A 27020-nucleotide genomic window follows, 5' to 3' on the forward strand; every position below is an offset into this window, starting at 1 on the left:
CATTTCTCTCCTTTTCTGTTTTTGTTGGATCTTTAACCTTTCTTTGGTCCTTAAATATGAGCCTCCCTTAACATGGACTTGGTTCATTTTCTCTTCTTTCTTTAATTACTGACTCTAAGAAAATAACTCTGATCTCTTTTCTTGTTCTCTCCCTAGAGTTTCAGTACTGCATTTCTAATTACTTGGCAAAGATGTCCACAAGGACATGAAATTCAACATGTCCAAAACAGAATTCAACACCTCCCCCCCAACTTTCCCCCATTCCTATGTTACCATTATCTTCTTAGTTAAACATGTTTGCTATCATCTTTGTAATAATCTTTGAATCTTCCATTTCTTTCATCTCATATCCTAAATATTGGATTTTACAAATTCTATCTCTTCTATACTGGTAATAAGTATACTTGTTCCTTCCTTTCCATTTGAATTGCACTTCTCACTAAAAGTCTTGTAAGAATCCATACATTGGTCTTCCAATTGACCTACTCTACCCCTTTTCTAATAATAATATCATAGGATTTTATAAGGAGGACTGTACAGGTCATCATGTCCCAACCTCCTCCTTCTATGATAAACTGACTTTTCTAGGGTCATAGGGCAGTAATTAGACCTATCCTTCCTTACCTGTCAGGGCATCACCATACCCCATCTGACTGACATTCAGAGAATCTGGGTTCAAAGTCTGGCTCTTTAACTTACTGCTTCCATAATTTTGGACAAATACTTTAAGTTCTCTGGACCTCAGATTTCTCATCTATAGAATAAGGAAGCTGAATTAGATGACTTCTAAGCTCTTGAAGACCTATGAAGTATGATCTAGATCTACATTACTATGTTCTCTCTAATTACATTGCTCCTTTCTCAGAAATTTCTAGTAATTCCACATTGTCTCCTGGGTTGTTTTATACTTTTGGTTGGTTATGGCACCCAAGGCCCTCTATATTTGGGTTTCAACCTAACCTTCCAAAATAACAGAATTTCCTTTTTCATAATTATGTAGAAGATATTCTATGTTCTAGATATAAGGAGTTAGTGAGGGAAGTATCCTGATTAAATTGATAAGGCATCAAGGAGGTAAGATTTTTGTCCAGGACTTTGACTATCACTTATCAAGAGTTTGGATATACCAGTTTGTACACCTATTCACAACTCGATAGCAATGAACTAATTAGCTCAGTTATTGAGAGTTGAATACTTATCTTTTTACTAGGTCTAATAAAAGAAATGGACCACTCTATTCAAATTTTGTCTTTCTTCTCATTTTTATATTTTGAATAGAGTCTGTTATGCACTTCCATTTGCAGTTGTTAAAGCTCCTCTCTGTCTTGGAAGATTATTTCCTATTAACTACAACTGGTCTTCCACTCTAACAGGTCATTTACCGGTTTCTAGCTTACTCAAGGACTTCAATCTCTTGCCTCTACACTTTAGCATAGGCTGTTCTCCATTCATCTAATTAATTCTCTCCTTATTTCCATCTCCCAGAATCATGCTATCTCAAAGGATTAGTTTATGGACCATCAGATGAGGCTTTTCCTGATGCCTCCTACCCCCCCCAATCTTCCCCCAAAATCCATCTTAGAACCTTAACCTAAAAAGAAAATCTAGAATTTGGATTGCATTTATATACTACTATATGTAGATGTTCTTTCCTCAGTAAGAAAATATTTCCTTGAGAGCAATAACTATTTTCACTTTTGTCTTTCCAATTTCCATTGAGCCTGTCAAATAGTAGGCCTTAGGAAACAAAGCCTACAAGCTTAATAAATCCTTACTCATTTGTCAATGCCTTCCTAGTGCTAGTTGTCTTTTTTCTAAAACTTCTCATAATTGTTTTTCCTATTGAGTTTATTTCATTTTCCTTTTAATAAGTCATTTTATACATGTCTTTCCTTCCCTATCCCTTCCTCCTAATCTGAACACAAGTTGCTTTAAAAGAGACTGTGTCACATCCATATTTGGATACCCAGTGCCTTGCAAATTGTAGGGTATACTGAAATGAAAATGATTATTCCCCCCATCCCAAAAAAGTCACAAAATTCTTCTTGTTTCAAGTAAAGAACAATTGAAAGACAGAAAGGATTATAAAATATATTAAGTACAAATTAAATAGATAAAATGAAGGTTTTTATACTCTATGGTTATTATACAGAAGCCTCATGTAATCAGGAAACATTTCCACTGGTCATTCTGTTTCTATTCTAAATCAAAAATAATGATTCATTCATTCATACAACTCTGTTTGCTTTGTCTTCCAAAAACAAAATGAAATATTCCCAACACTTGGGATTGGAACAGTTTGGCATTTTCATCTCCAATTTCAAAAGTGTGGTAATTGTTCTGACTTTTGTGTAGGACAGCTTGAGAAAATACATAGCAATACTACTATGGTCTTGCACCTTTTCCAGTAATTTAGTTGACAATTCTATGAGAAAGAACTCAAATTTACTTTTACTTTTACTATTAGTTTCTGGGAATACCAATCGGTTTACCACTTTAAAAAAATACCCCCCCAAATGAAAAAAATAATCTTAAGGCATTTTTATAGATCTCATATCATTTGATCTTTATAACAGTCCTGTGAAGTCTATAGAGTAGGAATTAAACTCCCCCAGTCCCCATTTTTTTGTCCAATGAAGAAACTTATTTCCTTGAATTCATACAGCCAATTAGGAGCAGAACTTGCTCTAAAACAGAGTTCTGACTCTTAGCCCTGTGCTCTTTCCACTAGACCACATGATTCCTCTGAGGGACCCAGGAATGTTTTTCAACCAAGTTTCCTACTTCAGCAGAAATAATGGCAGCATTTGTTTTTGTGGCAAATCTTAAAGAAAAATATATTTTTTAAAAAAGCTCCCAGATCTTTAGTATCATAGAAATAATTAAACAGAGATTTTCTCTTGCCAAACTTAAGAGCTTTTTGAATGAGGTCAATTTTCTGGGTGGGTTAGAGAAGAAAGAGAATCTTTCAGGAAGAGGCATACTGCTTCCCCATCTGACTGTTGAATTCTGTTGCTATATTTACCTCTTCAACAGCATTTTTCTACCCGACCTCATGTATCCTTTTACAGGCATCATTATAGTAAACAAATTTACCTCAACAATGTTTAAGTTTTCAGGTGGGTTTCCTTTGAACCTATGATCTTACACTGCCAGCCCTGGGACAGAACTAGACATTTTTAAGGATGAGAGGTAGTTACCAGCTCAATATAGATATCCTTATCTCTTTGGCATTAAGCCTTGGTAACTTTGGTCAAAAAAATAGTACAAAAAAGGTTATGGCATGGACATCCATTGGATGTCTGTTTAATCATCATTCCACTTTGCATATCAACAAAGTCATATGCTTATTTAATTTCACATGCTAATTTTCTGTAGTTTGATATTTGATTTTATCCATATAGTAGGACTCTTTGACTCATCTCTATGAACGTCATTGCTTTAAATATATATAGAGAGAGATAGAGAGATAGATATACATATATAGATACACATATACACATATATGTATAGATGAATTATCTCTTGTTATTCTCTCATCCTTAGAGCAGCTAGCACAATTATTGATGTTTTATAAATGTTTGTTTTAAATATTTTAATACCATTATTAGAGCTAATAATAATATTAATGATAGTAATGTTGCTGTTGTTTTTGGCCTGGCTTCTACCCTCTTCCCTCCTTCAGACCTTCTGTTACAGCTCCTGCTGAGCTGATAAACAGAAATGCGTCACTTTTAATAGAGTTACAATGAGAAAAGAAAAACTTGAGCCAGCAGGAAGCAAAAATACCCACAAATTGTTATTATACATATATACATGTATGAATGAAGAAGTGAACATGCATGCTACATGTACATATAAATATGTTATACATGTTAGAGTCTGTATAATGAACAAACAAATAAATATGACTTTTAAAAACAGTTTCCTTCACTAATAAGTACTTGGCTACAAATTTTAGGCCAGGCAAGTAACAAGAGGAATTGTACTGTATTGGATCTAATTATTTGGACTGAAGTTCAGAAGTTTGAAATTCAATATTAGGCAGAAAAATTATTTTTTGTTTGCTTTGTTATTTAAGACATCAAGAAATATTTTTAGTATTTTCTTAACATTCATCCTCAATTGGGAAGGATAAGAGATTTTTGAGACATGTGAAAGCAGAAGGCAAACTGATAAAAATATATCACAAATCTTTCAAATAATTTTCACCAATGTATTCAAAATGATATCTACTTTGAAAAGAGTCAGATTAATAAAGGTCTGGAGATTGAACTTTTTACCTTAGATGTTGGAAAGGCTTTCTCACTCAGTGTTCCCCTCACAATTTCATTCAGTTTATTCTTCACTATTCTTGTTTTATTCTTTTCTATCAGTTTTTCTTTCCTCTGTGCATAATTTGCTTATATATTAAATTCTTTTGATCATACTTACTTTAATGAAACCATAAAAATGTAGACAACTGTTTATAATTTGATGTACTAAAGTTTTATATGACTGTTGATTTACTATGCTTAAAATTAGTCTTTTGAACTTCATTGTCATCAAAGATGTTGTCAAATTTGTATTTTCTAAATTAACAGAGGGAGAGAGATAGAAGAAAGCAATTAAAAACAAGCAGAGGACATTACAAAATAGTCTTCCAACTGTTATTCCGTTTCTTCCTAGTCTTCATGGTTGCTATCATTAAATGGGGAGATGTTCATTTTACCTACATTTTCTCAGTGTTTTCATTCATTAAAACCTTATTGAGGCAGCTAGGTGGAGCAGTGAATAGAGCACTGACCCTGGAGTCAGGAGGACCTGAGTTCAAATCTGACCTCAGATACTTAATTATTACCTAGATGTGTGGCCTTGGACAAATCACTTAACCACAATCCCTTACAAAACCCTAAAAACCCTATTGCACTTCACTTACTATTGGTGATAGAATTTGTCATATGAATCCAATCTTCTCTTTGGTTTACAATTATTTTGTATTTCTTCCTATATCTTACATATTCTCTTTGTTATTACTCTTTTTGCCCTGCATTTCCTGAGACATTATACCCATCTAAGAAACATCTTCACATATTTCTGACTGTACTTCATCTGTAAGATGATTCACTTTATCTTTTGACATTCCTAAAAGACTCCTAGATCTTACGGTATTCTCTTTGTGATCTTATATCCTAACATAATTTCAGTTCTCGTTACAATGCACATAATTTTCAGCCCTATATCTCTCTGGCACTTATCTTTCATTTTCTGTCCATTCTTCTACATCTAGTTGCCTGCAGGGTACTTCCATTTGGATGTTTCACAATTACCTGACTTTAACATACTGAAAACTGAGATTATTCCATGTATGTGACCTCAAGTTAATAATTTTCAATAATAACATAACCTGGAAGTCTTTTTGTTTCCTTTTTTCCTTCCTATCTCATATCAAGTCCATCATCTAACCCTGACAACACTTTTCTTTCTTTTCCTGATGTTCAGATATACAGATATACATTGTCTATATGGCCATGTAATATAATGGAAAGAATCCCAGACTAGAACTTAGCAAATTTAATATCTGACTTTTAATGCTCAAATCTTGTGTAAATCATTTAACCTTATTATGTCTCCAACTTTCTTCATTTATATAATAGGAAAAATGATAACACTTGCTTTGTCTACCTTGAATAATGCAGTTGTATTATTTTGGTAATGGTAATATGGTAATAATATCATTCCCTTCTCCTAATTAGGGTTCAGCCTATCTACACCAAAAAAGATAGTCTTTAAGGGGCACTGTCATCAAGTGTGCTTTTCTCATGATTAGCTAGTCTGGTCCAAAGAAAAAAAAAATAAAGCAATCATTATGACCATACATGAAACCTCTCTAACTGGATAAAACCTTCCAGAGCTTATTCTTCTGCTGTCAAAGATTTTTAGAACCCATGATAACTTTCACAGAACTAGGAATACAGTACAATATTTAAATGAAATAAAGTGCATTTATACTGAAACAAATGCTTTTACATTTCCCTCTGGCTTCCACTCCTACTTCTCCTCACTTTGGCGATATAGTCCACCCTTGAAGATTTCCCTCTGATTGGACAATTCCAACTAGAATCTCCATTTTAAGGGAAATTACTAGGCCATTTATGTCTTCTTTCCTCTCAAGGCTTTATTCCTAACTTTCTCAACTATCACCCCCTATTTCTGCTTTTTAGCTGCCTTCTATATGTCATTTTTCCCCATTGGAAAATAAACTCCTTAAAGGAAGGGACTATTTTTCTTTCAGCTTATATGTCTATTCTTAGCACTTTGAAAAGTGCTTAACACATAGAAGTATTTAATAAATGTTTGTTGACTCAACTTTGGAGGAGAAAAGAAGGATAAATGTGAGGCTTAAATTTAGTTTCAATTTTTTCATCTATAAAATTAAAGATGTTTGTATTATATTTTCTCTTTGTTCACTTCCAGCTTTAAAATCTGATTATGTTTTCCATCATAGCAGAATACTGACATTTTTATTTTGTCTTTGAATTTTCTCTTTAATTCATCCATTTTCTACATAGTTGCTAGACTCATCAATCTCAAAACGTTTTAAAATCATATCACTCAAGACTCTATTACAATGTTTAACCACCAACCTGCAGTGCTGGTTTTAAGTATTAAAAGCTCTTTAGTAATAAGGAACCAGTTGGGGTGGTGGAGCCAAGATGAGTGGCAGGAGAACAGCCTTTCCTAGAAGCTCCCTCCAAAATATTTCAAAAAAACCTTAAAATTATGACTAAATTTTTGAGAGAGAACCCACAGAAAGATCCAGTGAGGCAATTTTCCAGCCCAAGGTAACCTGGAAAATAATGGGAAGGCTCTGTTCCATGTGGTTGGAGCATGCCAGAGCAAAGGAGCTCCAACCTTCCAGGATCAGCCCCAGGGCACCAGAGTCCATGGGAACCCCAGATCCTGGCAACAAAAGCAGTTTCCTGACTTGCCAACCCAGGGAGCACCAAGCACAACTTGGAAGATCAGTGAGGAAAACCTCTGCCTGAGTGAACATGAAGCCCAGGCTAGTGTGATCCTACTCAGCTTGGCTGGGGCCCTCAGTGCAGCCCAGATTCTGGGAAATGGAAGCAGACTCACAGTGCCACCCAAGAGGGAGCCACCAGGCACCTGCTTACAGAACACTCAGTCCATGGAAAGTAAGAGAGTGGGGGGAGACTGTCAAGATCTCTCCTCTGTCCCTAGGTTAGGACTCTGGGGCTTTGTCCATATTCATACCCTGGTCACAGTCTGGGACCCCATATTGTCATAGAGCAGGGACCTTCCTCACAGCCCCAGGGCAAAGGGGCATGTTTTTGGTGATCAAAAGAACAAAGCACAGGCCAGGAAAGCAGTCTGAGCCTCCCATAAGACCTTGAAGAAATGGAGGTCCTTGTGGGAGTGTCCCAATAATATTCAAAAGCTCAGCAAGCACCCCAAAACCAGGGCACAGGCTGGGGAAATGCGTAAACAGCTAAAAAAGGAACCTGACCATAGACAATTACTTTGAAAATAAAGAAGTCCAAGCTTCTGCAACTAAAGACTCCAAGAAATATAGAAGTTGGGCTCAGGCTATGACAGTCTCTAGAAAGATTTTGAAAATCAAGGGAGGTAAAGGAAAAACTGGGAAGAGAAATGAGAGAGATGCAGGAAAAGCATGAAAACAAGTCAGCAGCTTGGTCAAGGAGATACAAAAAAATGCTGAGGAAAACAACATGTTAAAAACCAGTTTAGGTCAAATCAATAAAACAATCCAAAAAAATTAATGAGAAGAATGCCTTAAAAATCAGAACTGGCCAGATGGAAAAGAAGATAAGAAAGCTTACTCTGTGGAAAAAAATCCATTAAATGTAGAATGGAGCTAAAGCATGATTTTGTGAGGAATCAAGACACAATAATTCAACACCAAAAGAATGAAAAACTAGAAGAAAATGTGAAATATCTCATTAGAAAAAAACTGATTTGAAAAACAGATCCATAAAAGATAATTTCAACATTATTTGGCTACCTGAAAGTCATGATCAGGAAAAGAGCTTTAACTACATTTTTAAAGAATTTCTCCTGGAAAATTGTCCTGATATCCTAGAAGCAGAGGGCAAAATAGAAATTGAGAGAATCCATTGATCTCCTCCTGAAAGAGATCCAACCCCCCCCCCAGGAATATTATAACCAAGTTTCAAAACTCCCAAGTCAAAGAAAAAAATATTACAAGCAACCAGAGGGAAACAAATCAAATATCGTGGAACTACAGTCAGGATCACACAAGACTTGGCAGCATACACATTAAGAGTTCATAGGGCTTGGAATATAATATTCTGCAAGACAAAAGAGCCTAGAATGCAACCAAGAATCAACTACCCAGAAAAACTGAACATCCTCTTCCAGGAGAAAAGATGGACTTTCAATGAAACATTTGAATTTCAAATGTTCTCGTTCAAATGAGCTGAACAGAAAGTTTGATCTTTAAGTGCAGGTGAAACATAGAGAGGATGGATGAGGAGGGCAAATTATGAAGGATTTAATTATGTTGAACTGCATGCATTCCTGCATGGAAAGAAGATATTGATAGTATTCATATGAATCTCATTTAATAGAGCAGTTAGAAGAAGCATATATAGACAAGGCACAGGAGGGAGCTGAATTTTAAGGTATAATATCTTGTAAAAATGGAGACAATGGGTGAAAAGGGAATGTACTGGAAATAAGAGAATGAAGAGGTAGAATAGGCTAAGATATTTCATGGAAAAGAATCAGGAAATAGTTTTTTGCAATGGTATGGAAGAGGAGAAGGTGAGAGGGAATGAACGAATCTTCATTCTCATTGGAAATGGCTCAGAGAGGAAACAGTATACAATAGGGTGTAGAAATCAAGAAGAAAAAGGAGAGAAAGGGGCAGGGGGAGGGGAGGGGAGAATGAGGATGATAGAGGAGAGGGTAGAACATGGGAAAGTATAGTCAGACATTTTCTTTTTTACTTTTTGTAAGGTGGCAGGATTGGGTGGCCTGTCTGGGACCAAGGGGCTGGGTGGTTGCTGGGTCTCTGAGGTGGGTTGTAGACTTGGGGCTAACTGACCCCAGGGTCAGTGCTCTGTCCACTATGCTACTTGGCTACCCCACAACACACTTTTGAAGAGGGACAGAGTGAAAGAAGAGAGAAAATATAATAAATAGTAGTGGGGAGGAATGGATGGAAGGAATTACAGTCAACAACAGCAACTATGGGAAAATATTGAAGTAACTTCTCTAATGGACTTATGATAAAGAATGTGATCCACCCCAGAGACAGAGCTGATGGTATCAGAACAGAGGCTGAAACACAATTTTTTTCTCTTTCTTTCACTTTATTTCTCATGAGGTTTTATATTTTTGTGGAGGGGATTATGTTTACTCTTACAGCAAGAATATTTTAGTAATGTGTAAATAAATAAAAAAAAATAAGGAACCAATTGCCATCTGGAGACCTGCTAGTCTCCAGTGAGATACTTGTCATCCTATAAAAGAGGTTGCTCTGAAGGTAAGTTCAAGCTTTCTATTGCTCTCAGAAAGGATGGCTGTTTTTCTTTTATTTCATCCCTTTTATGGGTGCTAACAGTAGCCTTATTACTATTGCAGCAAGGGTGCAAATGAATTTAGTTACTGGAAAACTCACCCCTTTGCTATCCCAAATGGTCTCTGCAGAGTTTAATTACCTAAGAATAGCATTAATCCTTCATTGGAAATGTCTCCAAAGTTATGTGGAGCCCTAGGACAAGATAGGGGAAAAACTCATTTATTAGACCCCAGGCTCTCAGGAGTAAAGTACAGATGATTTTAGAGGAAGAGGGTAAGGGAATAATTAGCTTTTTAATGGTATCAAAATGAAAAAGAAATAAAAGTCAAATTATTAAATACAACTTCAACTGGACACTGCTCTTTCCTTCTAAAACCAGGTCACCCAAATTCTTTGTCTGCTGGCAAACTCAAACTCAGGAGCTGAAATTTGAACATCCACATGGTCTACAAGTAAGTCCCCAGATAAATTTAAGGAATGCAACTGCTCAGTCAGATCTCCTTCAAAACAGTTCTGCTCCTTGCTCCACTGGCAATGTGCATCAAAAACTCTCTTTTCCTGTAGATTATCCTGAATTCATCAGTCCCTAGCTTCTTCCATTGTCACACTTTCAAACTTCTTGCTGCCTAAGACATTCATCAGTTTCTGGGACTGTTCTTGACAGAGGACCCTGCTGTTAAAGTTTATTATAGGAAAATTGCTTCAGGGGCAAAGGAAGGCTGGCTATATTCTTGATAAACATTGTATTCTTATCTGTTTTGCTCCTTGAAAAGTTCAGACAATCCTAGTCATCTCTTCACCAAACTGTCTTCTCTACAGTCATAGCCTCAAGCCTTTTCCATCAGACTAGCATTCTGCCTCTGAGTCCCTGGGCTTCGATAGGACGTTTCTCTATACCTTGACTGGAACTAGGATTCCATAACACTTCCCAGTCATTTCCAAATCATGTTTCTATATATGCACCTCACCCTTTTCTATTTTCTAATTCCTCATTATGTATTATGTTCTCTCCCCTCCACTATTAGAATGCAACCTCCCTGAAGTTTGACTGCCTTGCTAGCTTGCAAATTGAAGAATATCGAACTTGCTTGCAGACTGAATAGGTATTTAAAAAGATTGCAAAATAATTAGGCAAATCTAATTTAGCCTAACCCTGGTAAAAAAAAAATCTATTATACAAGTACTGAACAAGCGAGACATGAATAAATGAATGGATGAATAAAGGAATAAAAAACCCCAACAGCTTACTATATAAAAACATTGTGGTAACATTTTTGGATAAAAATATAAAAAAGGTCTTGCTTTCTAATAAAGAAAGAAAAATACACATAAGAAATTATAGCCAGGGAGGGTCGCCATGGTGTGGAAAGTAACAAAGGACTGTAAGCAGAGTCTTTGGGAAGTAAGCTGATATACCCCTTCCAGGTACAATGATAGAGTCTGTGTTAATGATTCTAGAACTGACAAAAGGAAGCCCATGAAACAAGAGCAAAGTTTGGGCCTGTTAATTCAGACAGCAGATACTTAGAGTTAAAGTTCCCGAGATGAAAGTTTCAAAAGCTTCAAGAAATTTCTTTGGTCTGGGTATGTAATAGAAGACATGGGACATTTAATGACCTGTAAGCTCAGTATACATCAACAACATGGCCTGATAACCAAAAAAGAAAAATCTATCAATGTAGCCAATGTTAGGCTTCTTTAATGGAATTATTGAGTCCAGAATGAGAGTGATGCTAGTCCCTCTAATCTGGAATGTTATCCTATGATTTCCTCCACTAATCCATCTCTTCACCTTCAAAGCCTATTCAAAACTATCTTTCTTCATAAATCTTCTCAACTCAACTTCATAGAATTGATTTTGATCATTCCTTTACACTTTGTTTCAGCTGGTGCTATGTTAACTTGAACTTGCTATATTGATCTTAAAAATGTTTGGTCATTTTATGTCTTTAATGCCTTATTTAGAAGGTAAGTTTCACAAAGAGAAGAATTATAGTCATTAGTTATTAAAATGTTCCTTCTTTGCAGGGTTAAACATAAGGTGAAATGTTGTACAGACACAGACTGAATAACTTTGGAATACAATTGGAGACATATTAATATTTCTAGGATTAGATATAGATACAGGTATAGATGTAGGAGTGGTGTAGAAGTAGATTTGAATGTAGGTGTAGTAAAGGCATGGAGATTTAGACTAGGATAGGAAAAAAGAGCCCTGTTCTATGAATCAAGCAACTTCTGTCTAATATTATCTCTGACAATTTCTCATTAACTCTCAGAATACTTAAGTCCAGTACCTGTAAATTGAGGATAATATTTTTATTTTAACTTTAAAAGACTAACAGGGAAGCAAAAATGCAAATTATTTTTTATTTAGTTTTCTGTAAAATATTGTGCAGGTAGATGAAAGAAATGTACAGTGTCCATTGGGGGTTTTTTTGGGGGGGATAACAATAAATATTGAGATATTAGCTCATGTTCTGTACACTCACTGAAAGCTTCTTTAGAACAAATCCAATAGTAGATAGAACTAAGGAGAAATATGTATTTCATTGTTTTTCTAAAAAGTTGTCATTACATATTTATAATTTGAATATATAATATTCCATTAAGTTTGGAAATTATGAGTGATTTGGTGATATCCACTTCAAATGTTCTATTTTAAAATGTATTAAATTTTCATTGATCAGTGCTTGTGAACAATAGAATTCTCCATAGTGATGATCTGCTTACTGTTCAGTTTATTTGATGAATGTTCAGGGATATATTGGGGTTCATTTATGTTGTATGGGCATTTGTCAGATCAGATTATAAAAATATCTTTCTAGCAGTCTGATGTCTATCCAATTATAAAGTAGATGCTTTATATGGATTGCATAATCTCTATTGAATAACAAATTTCAACTCCTTAAAGTTCACCTCTCTTTATAATTTATGGAGATGATGACTGGATCCTGAATAACTTGCATAAATATTCTCTATTTAGATAAATGAATTTAGATGACTCAAGGGATTTTTTGACCATTCTTTGTTCATATATTGTTGGTTGAGCTCATGAATCTGTCACCCATGCAAGATCTTTTGATACCATGCTATTTTTTAAAAAATAATTAATTTATTTATTTTTATTTTCATACATTTGTATATGCCTATTTCCAAGTTCAAAATTTCCCTCCACCCTTCCTTCCTATCCCCCTCCTCTCAGTAGGGAATAGTCAGGCTAGCATTTTACATACATATTTTGTTAAACATATTTGCAAATAGTAATTTTTGGCATGAGGAATTAGGATTAAGGGAAAGATACATAAGAGATAATTTTTGTAGTGTTAATCAGATTTGGTAGGGGTGTTTTTTTATGTGGGTTTTCTTTTGTTATGTTTTTCTTCTTCTAGTTGGGAATAAAATAGACAATTACCAGTCAAATACAGTTGTCCTAGCTGTCCAGACTGTTGACAGGAGTTGCTACCATCAAGGTTGTTCATCTCATAATGTTTATGTATACGTTGTTTTCTTGGCTCGATACTCTTTGCTCAGCAGCAAATCCCATAAGTCATTCCATGCTTCTCTAGAGTATGACCATTTATGGTTTCTTATAGAACATTAATATTCCATAGTATTCATATACCATAGCTTATTTAGCCATTCCCCATTTGATGGGCATCCTCTCAATTTCCAATTCATTGCCACTACAAAAAGAGCTGCTATGAATATTTTGGAACATGTAGGACTTTTCCAATTTTTCACAATTTCTTCTGGGTATAGTGCTAGAACTGGAATTTCTGGGACAAAGGGTGTGAACAGTTTTATTGTTCTTTGAGCATAGCTCCATAATGCGCTCCAGAAAGGTTGGATCTGTTCACAACTCCACCAACAATGCATCAATGTCCCAATCCTCCCACAACCTCTCCAACATTACTCATCTTCCATTTTTCGCATTTGAACTAATCTAACAGGTATGAGATGATACTTCATTGCTGCTTTAATTTGCATTTCTCTAATCAACAGTGATTTGGAGCATTTTTTCTTCTGATTAAACATATCTCTAATTTCTTCATTTGAAAACTATCTGCTCATATCCTCTGACCATTTATCAATTGGGGAATGATTTGTGACCTAATAATTTTGATGCAATTCTCCATATATTTTAGAAATGAAACCTTTATCAGAACTTATGATTGTGAAGATTGTTCCCCAGCTTTCTGTTTTTCTTCTAATTTTGACAGCATTGATATTAGTGCAAAAATCTTTAATTTTATATAGTCAAAATCATTCATTTTGCAGTTTATAATGTGCTCTAATTCTTGTTTGCTCATAAATTTATCCTTTTTCCATAGATCAGAGAGATGGAGTGTTTTTGGTCTATTAATTTATCTATTTTAATGCTCTTTATATCAAAATCCTGTACCCATTTTAACCTTATTTTGGTATAGGTTAAGAGATGTGGCTCTATGACTAGTTTTTGCCATACTACTTTCCAGTTTTCCCAACAATTTTTGTCAAATAGTGAGTTCTTATCCCAGAAGCAAATGTCTTTGGGTTTGTCAAATAGTAGATTGCTATAGTCATTTACTGCAGTTTTTTTTGAACCTCTCCTAATCCACTGATCCATTACTCTATTTCTTAACCAGTACCAGGCAGTTTTGATGACTATGACTTTATAGTAAAGTTTTAGATCTGATAGAGTTGGGCCACCTTCCTTTACATTTTTTTCATCAATCCCCTTGCTATTCTTGTCCTTTTGTTGCTTCAAATGAATTTTGGTGCTATTTTTTCTAGCTCAGTAAAGATATTATTTGGTAGTTTGATTGGTATGGCACTGAATAAGTGATATAATTTGGGTAGAATTGTCATTTTTATTATATTAGCTAGACTTAATCATGAGCATTTGACATTTCCCGAATTATTTAGATCTGACCTTATTTGGGTGAGGATAGCTTTCTAATCTGTTCATACAGTTTCTGGGTTTGTCTTGGAAGGTAGATTCCCAAGTATTTAATGTCATCTTAAATGCAATTTCTATTTCTATCTCTTATTCTTGGGCCTTGTTGTTCATATGTAAAGAAATGCTGACAATTTATGTGGGTTCGTTTTATATCCTGCTAACTTTGCTGAATTTGTTAATTGTTTCAAGGAGTTTTTTAGATGATTTTCTCAGGTTCTACCATCATATCATCTGCAAAGAGTGAAAGCTTTGCTTTCTCATTGCCAGTTCTGATTCCTTCAATTTCTTTTTCATTTCTTATTGCTAATGCTAAGTATTTCCAATATTTTATATTTTCAAATATCTTTCAAGTACACACAATCCTCCTCACAAACCAAAGTATCATCCAAATGATCCATATCATTTCTTGAACTATTTGTGCATGTCCCCTCAGGCCTATTTCTTTCACACTTTACCCCCCCCACACACACACACACTTAATACCTTACTAAATTTACCAAGGTCTATTGTCTCTTCCCCTTTACCTTCCCTTCCCACACCTAGGGTACTTAACCCCTTGTGAAGTGAAGCACAGGATGATGATCTAATTAACTGTAAGAATCTTGAAGAACTCCCAAGTACTGTGAAGCTCTGGAGGTATCACTGAGAACTTTATAAATGATTGTAACAGATACACTGCCTCAGGTCCTCATAGTATGATGCCCTCATTAGACAAGGTGCTTAACACTTTGTAATTAAAGTGACTCAAAGCATAATGAGATACTTAAGTTAAAGTTAACACCTTTGCTTTTTCTTTTTCAGGGCTTTTTGTCTCAAACAAGGTTATGTGATCTTGGATCTCTTCAATTGAGAGAAAAGACCCAATTATATCCATATCTTAAATTTAGGTTCATTGTCTTCAATTATATTCTACCTTCTAAATTTCCTCAGCAGAAGTAAAGTTTTAAAGAATTAGAATTGTTATATCTTCCCTTTTAGGGACCAACATTCATTTAAAACAATTTTGTTTTTTCAGTCCCCTTTTTCATTTACCATTTTTATGTAATACTTCAGTCATTTATTTGGCGATTGAATTCTCTATTCAGTTCTGGTCTTTGTGTCAGGAATTTTTGGAAGTCCTGTATTTCATTGAACATCCATCTTTTTCCCTGATAATATATGCTGAATTTTGCAGGGTAGTACATTCTGGGTTGTAATTCCAGGCCCTTAGTTCTCTGAAATACGTTATTCTGATCCTTCATTATTAAGGCTGATACTTGTGCTTCCCCTTCTATTTGCATTGTTTTCTTTTTGCTGCTAGCAATATTCTCTTTTGTATTTCAGGGTTCTGGAATTTGTCTAATACAGCCCTTGGAGTTTTTATCCTGGGGGTCTCTTTCTGGAGGAGGTCTGTGGATTATTTCAATTGTTATATTGTTATCTTTTTCTAGTAGATTTGGGCAGTTTTCCCTTATAATTTCCTACATGATGTTTTTTTCCAGGTTCTTTTGTTGGTCCAGGCTTTCTAGTAGTCCAATGATTCATACATTGTCTCTTCTGGATCTGTTTTATAAGTCATTTGTTTTTCCTAAAAGGTACTTTACATTTTCTTCAATTTTTTCAGCCTTTTATATTTTGTTTGATGGAATCTTGTAGTCTTGTAGATTCATTAATTTCTAACTATTCAATTCTAAAATTTAGGATTTTATTTTCTTCAATTATCTTCTGTGTTTCTTTTTCCTTTGTTATTTTTATTTTTAATGGAATTGATTTCTTTGGTCACTTATCACAATTTTCCTGCATGACTTTCATTTCTTTTTTTTCCATTTTTTTCTTCTTTCACTCTTCTTTGGTTTTTTAATTATTTTTTAAGCTCTTCAATGAGCTATTTTATTTGAGTCCAATTTAGAGACTATTTTGATACTTCTCCTGTGAGTGATTTTTTTAGTGCTTACTTCTTCAGACATTTATTGCTGTCATCTTTGTGAAGTAATTTTCTATAGTGAGCACTCTTTTAGTTTTTTGTTCATTTCTCTTGTTGTAGTTCTGCTCCTAGTGTATATGGCATATAGATCCAAGCTTTTATTTTGCTGGGGCTGGGGTCTGATCCTTGGCTTATTGTTGGTCAAGATGCTGCCTATGCAGTCTAGGCCTTGCATTTGCAGAGGTTTGTTTCTTCCTTTATGACCATGTTCTGACTTTAGTAAGGATTGTTTCCAACCTAGTCCTGTCTTTTCCCCTGGAGTTTTTCAGGGTTCAGACTTTATTTAGGGTTGGGATCCTCCCTGCTGACTTACTATACAGCTGCCTCAACCTCGGCTATTGTTAAGCTATTGGGACCTGGATTGCACTGTGGCTAAAAGTCTCCTGCTGGTTTTCCCTGTTCTCCTGCCTCCTGGACTTTACTTCCCCCTTTCCCCCAAAGAGACAAACCTTCACCGAAGATTCTCTATGTTGTCTACAGTTGAAAATTTCTCTGAATCTTCTTTTTTCTTGGTGGGATCTGTAGTGTGAATGTCACAGTAGAGGCTTCCTTTATCTTTGGTAGGGAAAGGCTCCAGAAGTGTTAGCTTCATGCCACCATCTTGGCTCCTTCCCCAGAAGTCTGCCATGCTTTTATCTTATCTCTTTGTGGATGTCAAAAGACAATCTTTCTTTATCTTTAATTTATAAATTCAGTGTAACATAACCATTGTCATCAATCTTCATTATTGTTTTTTGAAAGTTTCTAAAAGTGATACTATAATTTTAAAATTTGTTTTTATATGCTTGTAGTATACATATATATGCATATGTATACACACACACACACACACGTATCTCCAAAAAATCTTATCCAATCAAGAAAGGCTATGTAAAGTAATAAACTGATTGGCACATAAATTGAAAACTTAAAGGTCAAAACACATTGTGAGCAATTAATACCTACATATTATCAGTGTTCATGTGTAATTTTGGCATTGTAAAAATTAGTAATCAAGGATCTAGAAGTTGTCACCAAAATCTACATAATGTTTATAAAAACAGGTCTTATCTCTAAAATATACATGTGATGTTGGTATTTGTGATTTATGACATATCCTGCCTTCCTCTGATGCTCCAACTTTTTGCTCCATTGTCCTCTATGTCAACCATCATAATGTTTCAGGAAATGAACAGCTTACAATTCCTATGTCTTTTTCTTTGATTCATGGGAGTTGCTTCATCACTCTAGTCCTGTTGTTAACCTAATCAGTGGCATTTTCAGGGATTGGCAGGCAAAAGTTTCTTTCAAGATATAAAATTGATAACTAGTATTTATTAGCTACATTTAATTAAGTTAAAGGGGAAAAAGAGTCCCTGCTCTCAAGAAACTCAAAGTCTAATGGATAAGCAAACCAGCAAAGAACTATGTAGCAATAAGCTATGAATAAGATAAACTTAGAGAGAAGGCATTAATATTTAAGGGGATCAGGAAAGTCTCCTTAAGGAGGGATTTTAGCTGAAACCAGAAGAAAATCAGGAAAGGTATAAGATACTGATGAGGTGAGAAAGAGTTCTAGTCATAGGGGTCAGCTAATGAAAATGTTGGAATAAGGATATAGAATGTCTAATGCAAGGAACAGGAAAGTAGTTAAATTATCAAGTAGTTGTGGGGAAGAGTGAGTTGTAAGACTATTTGAAAGATAGAAAATGATCAGGTTATGAAGAGCTTTAATGCAACAGAGCATCTCATATCTGATCCTAGGAAGACAAGGGAACCAATGGATTTTTTTGAAGAGAGGAAAGACATGTACTTAACAAATATCAATTTGACCACTGAGTAGAAAATGAATTGGCATGGGGGAAAAGCTTAAGCCTGAGTCTAACTAAAAGATTAACCCAATAACTAACACATAAGGGCCTGTTTCAGAATGCTAGTAGTTTCCAAAGAGAAAATGTAGTATATAGGAGAGATGTTATAAAACTTACAATCAACTGGACTTCTGAATTAATTGAACATGAAGGATGAAAAAGAATGAAGAGTGGAGGATGATGATGAAGTTAAGAAGATGATGAAGAAGTTGATGAAGTTTCATGACTGTCCTAGTCTCAGGGAACACAAAATTCCCCTATATGTCACCTTAGCATGTTGTTTTACTTTGCTGTTGTTGTTAGGTTTGCAATCATTTCCTCTCTCCTTTTTTTTATTCATTAGAATATAGATAGAAAGAGTGATAGGACACATTACTATCCTGCTTTTATTCTTTCAAATTTAATGTTCTATGAACTATTACATGGGTAATAAAAGAACTGCTTTTTGTAGCTACACTAAAGGCATCTTTAGTATAACTCTAGTAGCAAAGACGACAATAGTGATGAATGGCACTTAACCCATTTTCTTCCATCATGACTGTAATCTCCTCTTCTAAGTTTATTTTAATGTTTTCCCAGCATTTTGACTTGGATATGATGAACATTTAGTTTGACAATGTTTATTTAGGATAATTCTTATGTTTTTTCTTTAATATCTGAGTGATTAAAATCATCAATTCAGTATGTGATGACCCAATTACAGTAAGTTTACAATGAGTTTTCTAATATATTTTTAATCTATAAATATGATTATCATCATTATCATTGAATTACATTAATTCTGGATAAACTCCTTTTTTTCATGGTGTAACTCAGCTTCTAACTTGTAGCTTAAAGTTTCTGGGAAACGAAGTAGAGTCATAGTAGAAAATTTACCTGTAAATTGCCTTATTTAACTTAACAGACCATAGTGAAGATAGCAGTTAAGGAAATTGTAGGCAGATGAATAAAGAATAATCTGGAGCCTCTTACTTTTGGTGATGCAAGCAATTATAGGAAGACTTGAAGCATGATGAGAGATGTCATTTTATAAGCTTAGTTGAGCTGACTTAAAGTTGAACGTGTATTTACATGCTGCTCCATGTGACTTCTGCCAGTAAGTTTTCTTTTGTGATCTGATCTAAAACTATTTTGATTATATCATTAATTAAGGCCCATCCTTTTCTTTGGGGGGAAAAAAAAACTAGGTTATAATACTACTATTGCCAACTATTTCTTTTGATAGTAAGGAAAAAATCTTGTAAAGAAATTTATAGCAAAACCTTTTTTTTTTTCTGACCAAACAGCATATTTTGTCTCTACAACTTTCCCATTCAATTTTCAACATTGAGTGCTTGTTAAATTTGTTTTCTTGGAGCAACTGATCAATTAATGAGCTTCTACTATGTGAAAGAAACTGTATGAGGTCTTCTGTGGTGAAATGAGTAGATTCTCAAGGAATTTATAACCTAACTGAACAGAATGATAAAATATATTTCAATTCAATACTTATTAAGGTCTTACTATGTACATGACATGGGAGTTCCAGGATTACAGGACTATAAATTTTATCGTTTAGTAGCTATCTTAAAGGTCATCTAGTCCAACCTTAACATTTCATTGATAAACAGAGGGCTAGATGGGTTAAGTGTCTGTCTCAGGGTCATATTGTATATGGGGGGGGGGTTTGAATCCAGTTCCTTAAATTTCAGTGCACTTTTCAAAATGAAGAGGCATACATACCCTTGTACAGAACTCTGGTGCTTCCAGCTGATTAGCTTATGCTAACCATTGCATAAATTCATTTAATAAGCACCTCCTATATGCAGAGCATTGCGCTAGAATCTAGAGGATTAAAAAGCCAAAAACATAGAGAACTAACTCTCAAGGAGTTTATAATCTAGAGTAATCTAGTAAAATCTAAACAAATACACAATCACGTCTAATACAAGTTAAAGGAGACTAAGATAGGGCAAAGAAAGGACTGATAGAAAATCAAAGAGAAAGAAAACTTTAGAAATGAGATCTAGGAAGGCACAAAGGTGAGTGAGCTTTGTCTTGAAAAAGAGGAAGGATATCTGGCAGAGGAAGCGAGAGTGAAATGAGAGAAGAATCCATTCGGTGATGGGGGTGAGGGGGGAACAAGATCATAAAGCAAGTTCCGAACTTCAAGATACATCATACACCACCGTTTGTAATGGAGTTGAATTTTAGGACCTGCGTTTATGCTGGCACTTTGTTCCACATTTTCTTAGGGTTTTTTTTTTTTTTAATCTTGCTGTTGCCGTGTTGTTTTGGACAAAACTAAAGAGAACAATGCTGCTGGTGACAGTTCTCCTAGCTCCTTTCTTGCTTTTCTCCTCTGGCTTTCCCTACTAAGGGAGGGAATGAGATGGGAACTATCTCCCCAGCAAATGCTTTTGCTCCCTTCTTCCCTCCTCTCCCTTTCCTTCCTACAGGCCCCAAACGCCAACAGACATGGGATCTACACTTTGAGAACTCCCCTGCGGCTTTAGCATCGGAGCTGGGCATGCTCAGACACCAAGGACTGGGTTTCTTTGGCTTCTAAGTTTGGCAGCTTCCCCCACTCCACTGCATCTGAACTGGCAGGTCTGCATTTGGGAAGTGCAAAATAACCCGGGAGGAAATAAACCCATTTCTCACAGTGGTGGAAGGGAGGCGGGCAAGAGGGGGCGGTGGATCGGCTTCTCCCCGTGCCCCCCCAGAACTTGACCTTCTTCATCCAAGGGTCCGGGAAGCTTTTGCGCACACTGGGGAAGGGGGGGGCGGCGGCGGCACGAAGAGGGGGCTCAAGCATTTGCGCACTGGCCTCTGAAAAGGGGGGTGGGGGAGTGAAGTGGGTGGGAAAGGAAATGCGGGGGCGCGCGCGCGTCCTGCAGAGGGAGGTGGTGTCCGAGTGCACGTGTGCGGGTGCGCGCCGTGGGGAGTGGAAGGAAAGCGAAGAGGCGGGGCCGGGGCCAGGACCGGACTGGGGCCAGCGTACGCGGGCGCATTGCACAGGACCGGACTGGGGCCAGCGTACGCGGGCGCATTGCACTCCCGGGGAGGCGCAGCTTCAGCAGGAGAAACAGTAGCAGCGGCGGCGGCGCGCCGGGGGCGGTGAATACTCTAGGTGTCAGTTTGGGCAGCCGCAACAGTATCTCCTGCCTCCCATCCTCCTTGTCTGGGCCCCGGGGGCCCTCCCGGGAGCGGAGCTCCGGCCTGGCCATCCTCCCCTGGAGCCTGCTGCCGTTCCCTTCCTAGACTCCTAGTTTCACCAGCGGGTTGGAGAGTGGGGAGAGCGCCTGGGGAGGGACGGCTTGGAAGCTCTCCCGCCTTCCAGCCCACGGGAGACCTCGCACTTGGGATTGTGGTCGAAGAGGTAGTCAGGGGAGGCGGAGGGAGGAAGGGTCCTTCCCGAGGCTCCGCAAGATGGGCTGTACACTGAGTGCGGAGGACAAGGCGGCGGTGGAACGGAGTAAGATGATTGACCGTAACCTGCGAGAGGATGGCGAGAAAGCCGCCCGGGAGGTCAAGCTGCTCCTGCTGGGTAAGCAAGGAAAAAACCCGTCGGGAGGATGCCAGGGGCTGAGGGTGTCGCTTACGACCACCACAGTGGCATGATTATCTCAGTCTGGCGGAAGGAGAAGCGGCCCCGTGGATGTGGCTTTGGTGTGAATCACCAAATGATCCCGTTCTGCTGAGTTGAGTCCTTTCCGTGGAGGGAGCTGCTAATGGGTGGGGTGGGCTGGGATGAAGGTAGAGGAGAGAGTTAGTCTACACTGTCTTTTCCCTTGCCCATCACGCTCACAGATTGGGTGGGTTTCAGAAGACAGCTTGGTGGGAGGTATTGAAAGATGGTCTTAAAGATGCAGACTCCTTTTTAAGGGGGGTGAGGGGAGAGGAGAACACGGTGGACATTTTTCTTTCTTTCCTTTCCTTTTAAAGGACTTCAAAATGTACACAGAGCCTAGGGATAAGATACGTTTTGTGATGTAGTGCAAGGCAGGAGTAAGCAAGCTCTTGGTTTTTTTCCCATTCTACTTCCCTCCTCCCTCCTAATATGCTCACGAGAACTTGCAAGAGAGCTTGGTTGTAGAGTAGATCATTTTTTTTCTTGCTTTACTCCAAAACCCTTTGATGCAGTCCTTATTATAAGGACAGGATCGGCTTCATTGCAGAGATAAGGCATCCTTGGGTACATTTTTTTTTAACAACATTCCTTTTAAAATTTATTTAGTCTTTTTCTTAGTGAAGGATCTTTGAAAAAAAATCTCAACAAAGGTGTTATCAGCCTCCTTGCAAAAGTGAAAGTCTGCAAAACTATGCACCTAGCATTTACAAATGTGCTTTTGTTTTGAATTTCATAAGGCTATTTCCTAAATATTAAGATAATATATTACTGTTTTTAAGCTTTCTAAAGCAGGCCAATACTGCATTAAAAACGCTAATATTTCTTATTGCAGATTTTCATTCTTCAATAGCCATTACTAGAGGTATTTAATTATTGTTTCATTAAAAAAAGGATATTTTGAAGTTGAAAGTGTCACTTGGAAAAATAGTATAAAATAATTTTACAAATGAAAAATTCATTCTTATCTACCCCCTCCTTTCTTCCTTTCTCTCCCATGTAAGTGGTCAGCTTTTGTAAAAGTTGGAAAATATTTGACTTTTCATTTTCCATTCATCATCTTGAGTCAAAATGCTTAGATGAAAGTTGTTTTCTTTTATATGGGGGGGGGCAGATGAACAAAGCTTATGAGTAGGAAATATTTAAGTACTTAGAGGTTTGGTTTTTTTCTTTTTAAATAAAAAGGTCCTCTTCCCTCTTTAAACACTCAAAATACTACAGATGAAATTTTAATATTTTCAACCCAGAGATTTTTAGGTTCTAAAGAAGTTTTGTTTTGTTATTTGTCTAAAAATGGTTCAATGAAAAAAAGATAATTTGTATGGGCAACTTTTAGCTCCAAAATAAATGGAGTTTGTTTAGGTTTCCTATAGTATGTAGGAGGGCAGCAAACTTGGAAGGGAGAGTAGTGATGAATCAAATCATTTTGTAGGCAAGCTGTGAAGTTGGGAAGGCCACCCTTTCTCTTGCTAATGATTACTTTATCAGAATGAATATGAAGTTCATGTTGCTTGACAGATTTGACTTTTAGGAATGATCTTCTAAGTTGGATGCTCTTTTCAAGTCTGAGGATTGTTGCCCTGAAATTCTCTTATAGATCTAGCTCGTCTGTCAGTTTGAGAAACCCATACCACAAATTTTCACTAACACAAAATTAAAATTAACTGGGAGGACACTTTTAAAAATCCAACAAAATCAAATATTGATCTTAATTTTTTATGAAGCCCTGCAATTACTATTCTTTTGAACACTGTAAAATAGGAGAGACAACATAGTAGATAAAGTGCCAGACTAGGAGTCAGAAAGACTCATCCTCCGGGTTTTAAATATGGCTTCAGAACCTTATTAGCTGTGTAACCCTGGGCAAGTCACTTAACCCTGTTTGCCTCAGCTTCCTCATCTATAAAATGAATTGGAGTAGAAAATGGTAAACCACTTCAAGTATCTTTGCCAAGAAAACTCCAAATAGGGGTCAAAGAGTTCGACACAAGTGAAAATGACTAAACAAGTAGTGGAAAGAACACTGGTCCTGTAATAAGAGTATCTTGGTATGAATTAATTTTTTTAAGCTTCAAATTCTGAAACTTTAAAATGCTCACACTGTCTTCATTAGGTTAATATTAGAATCTCAAGCTCTTCACTTAAAGTACTATGTAAGTAGAAATAACTATTATTAGTCTTGGTTTTGCTATTTCTTAGTTGTGTCACTTTTTGAGCCTTTAACTTCTCTGTAACTCAGTTTTCTCATCTAAAATGATATGACTAATATTTGATTGAGCATAGTCAATAAAGAACATGTGAGAATTTCAAACTGTATAATATTGTAGAAATGTAAGATAATACTTTAAGTAATTCTATTAATAATAGGTTAATAGTTTGAAGAGACAGAAGAGATTTTAGAGATAAACAAATCCAAACCCTCATCTTTTTACAGAGAAAGAAGGGTCTCATTTTCTCAAGGGCATGCTTGCAGTAAATATGAAATTTAGGATTTCAACTCAATAGTTCCTTCATTTCCAGCATTCTTTCTACCTAGTTGTACTCCCATGCAATGAAATTAGAAAATGGGAGGTTAACTGAGACCAGATTTCCCCCCTTTGTTTTTTCCACTCCTTGGGGATTAATGTTTTTTGTGGAATATCTTGGATTGTGTTTATCAAATCAATGTTTTTTTCTTTAATTTGTAGCATATGCCAAGCATGTAAATATTTACAGCAGGTTATAGGGAAAATAATAATTAGTAAACTAATGATATTTAGAAAATCCCAAGAGAGCAAATTGTTTATGCTAATTACATTAGAAATATTTCAAATTAATTTTTAATTTTGTGGAGTGGGAATGAGTTTCCATAACTTTTTAAAAAATTATTCCTGCTTTGGCTTCCCATTTCTCTCAGTAGAATTATAGTCATTCTGTCTCTTTCCTTTTTACTCTTCCTACTAGTAGCAATGTTGGAGTACCCTTTTGCCCAGAGTTCCCTAACATTTTCCCCAATTAACAGTTCAGTAATTTCAGAAATTTCTTTTTTCTGGAATGTTTGAATCCAGACTCTAATTTAACTTTAGACTGTCAAAAATCTGATCATCTTTTTTTTTGACTGCTAAAATTTTGTTGGATAGTTTATCATTACAATTTAGGGTCAAATTATTAGTTGATAACATGAAATAATTTACAGGTAACACATCATTTTCTGCCTAATTAGTCAAGCAATTTTTTTTAAATGCCTGATATTTACAAGGCATTGTGTTAGACAATGGGTGAACAAAGATTAAAAGCAACATACTTCCTTTATGGGAGTTACAATTTATTGGGCTAGGATAAGACATGTATACATATCACTATGCTAGAAGAGATAATTATAATTAAAACAATAAAAATAATGGCTAGCATTCATATAACACTTTAAACCTTGCAAAAACACTTTATACCAACTTGTGAAGTGTTCTATTATTATTCACATTTTACAGATAAGGAAACTGAGGTAGACAGAAGTTGAACAGTTATCCAGGGTCATAGAGCTGGTGTCTGAGGCTGGATTGGGACTCAGACTTTTTAAGTCCAGTTCTCTATTCCAGTTAATGTGATCATTTTAATAATTGTCTTTTTTTTTAATAGGGCTGTAAGATTTGCTTTGCTTCAATAGTTCTCTCATTTGAACTTGGTCATAAGAATGAGTGGCAGAAGGAGATTCAAGCCTAATTCTGATGACTATATGTCTACTAATTTTTCCATTGCTCCCTCTCCAATGTGATTGCAGGAGTCTCAGCACACTGTAACAAGAAATATGAGAAGAAATTCTTTTCAGCTGAGGGAATTGAGGGAAGAGCCTTCAAGGAGAAAAATAGTACTTGGTATAGAACATAAAGAAAGAGAATCTTCAACCTAAGATGGGTGTTTCTGTTTATAGAACAGCCTTAGGAAGGATGCTTAGGGGAGAGATAGGTAAGAAAAGAGGACTAAATGGTAGACCATAGTGTTAATAATGAAATAAGACAAGGGAGACAAACTAAGAAGTTTTATCCTACCATAAAATGTGGCTACTAATGGATTTTGAGTACTTACAACTTGTTTGCAAGATACATTGGGAACATAATTTCTGCTCTGTTGCTGGAAAATATATTCATCCAGCTAAATTCTTCACTTGAAGTCATCTTCACTAAATGGAATACTCTCTGTTGACTTTTTTCTTTTTGATACTTTTTTATATTTTCTTTTATCACCTTTTCTATGATTTCTAGTTTCTTCTTCCTGACAGACCTTTAGCATTAAAAAATATTACTTTGGTAGATGTGTGAGGGTTAGGTTACAGAAAATTAGTAATCAGAGAAAGTTTACCAAGGTAAAAAAAAATGGATGAGAATTAGCAATTGATTAATTCTTGGTGGTCAGGAGAAAGATGTTTCAATCTTATTTTGAATTTAACTGGTAGAACACTGCCCTGATTTCCATTTTTTTTCTGTACTTTTGTGATCCTTGTTTTTTTTTATGCTAAAGGCTTTAAACTAAATTTAAGGAAACATCCGGATTTACCCCATCTCTGTAAAAATGAGATTGGATTGAATCCTTAAGTCTTTTTCCCTGTTTCATAATTCTATGATTGTACTAAAATGTGAAAGCCTTTTTTGTCCTTTCTTTCATTTTTTTAAGAGGAGAATAGGGGATATTTCTGTACTTGTTGAAATTTTAGTCTTATAAAATATATAAAATTATTATTCTAAAATTTAATTTATTTTGTGTATCATTAATTGACTATACCATGATAACATAGTTCAAGAAATTAGATCATTTATTAGTTTATTGATTGATATTTAGGTCTTTTTTTGTTTAAATTTTAAATTGTAATGCTTTAATATTGAAAAAATTTCTCAGTATTTAGGTCAGAGAAGATCATATTATAAATTTCCTTTTTTTTAAAGTTAAAACAGGGTGGAGAAACCATTTTAAAAGAGATTATTTTCTTTGTGTTACATTTGGTTAATATACTTAAAGGAAAAAAATAATCCATATCTGTAGTGTCTTTCTTGGAAAGACCATAATTTAACAAGACCACATTTTACCAGAAGAAAACTAGCTGTAACTTTGTGTGT

At 35.8% G+C, this 27020-nt stretch overlaps 1 protein-coding gene across 1 annotated transcript in view; it reads left to right on the plus strand.

The window, feature by feature from the left end:
* The first annotated feature begins 21320 nt into the window (after positions 1 to 21320).
* The window catches only part of GNAI1 (G protein subunit alpha i1), an 88215-nt gene continuing 82515 nt past the window's right edge, over positions 21321 to 27020 (plus strand). Inside the window, exon 1 of the mRNA XM_074194022.1 lies at positions 21321 to 21852. Coding sequence (XP_074050123.1) covers positions 21735 to 21852 — 118 coding nt within the window. The 5' untranslated portion in view covers positions 21321 to 21734. The remainder of the gene's footprint in view (positions 21853 to 27020) is intronic.

This window comes from Macrotis lagotis, chromosome 7 (genome assembly GCF_037893015.1).
Source record: "Macrotis lagotis isolate mMagLag1 chromosome 7, bilby.v1.9.chrom.fasta, whole genome shotgun sequence".
NCBI classification, from domain to species: domain Eukaryota; kingdom Metazoa; phylum Chordata; class Mammalia; order Peramelemorphia; family Peramelidae; genus Macrotis; species Macrotis lagotis.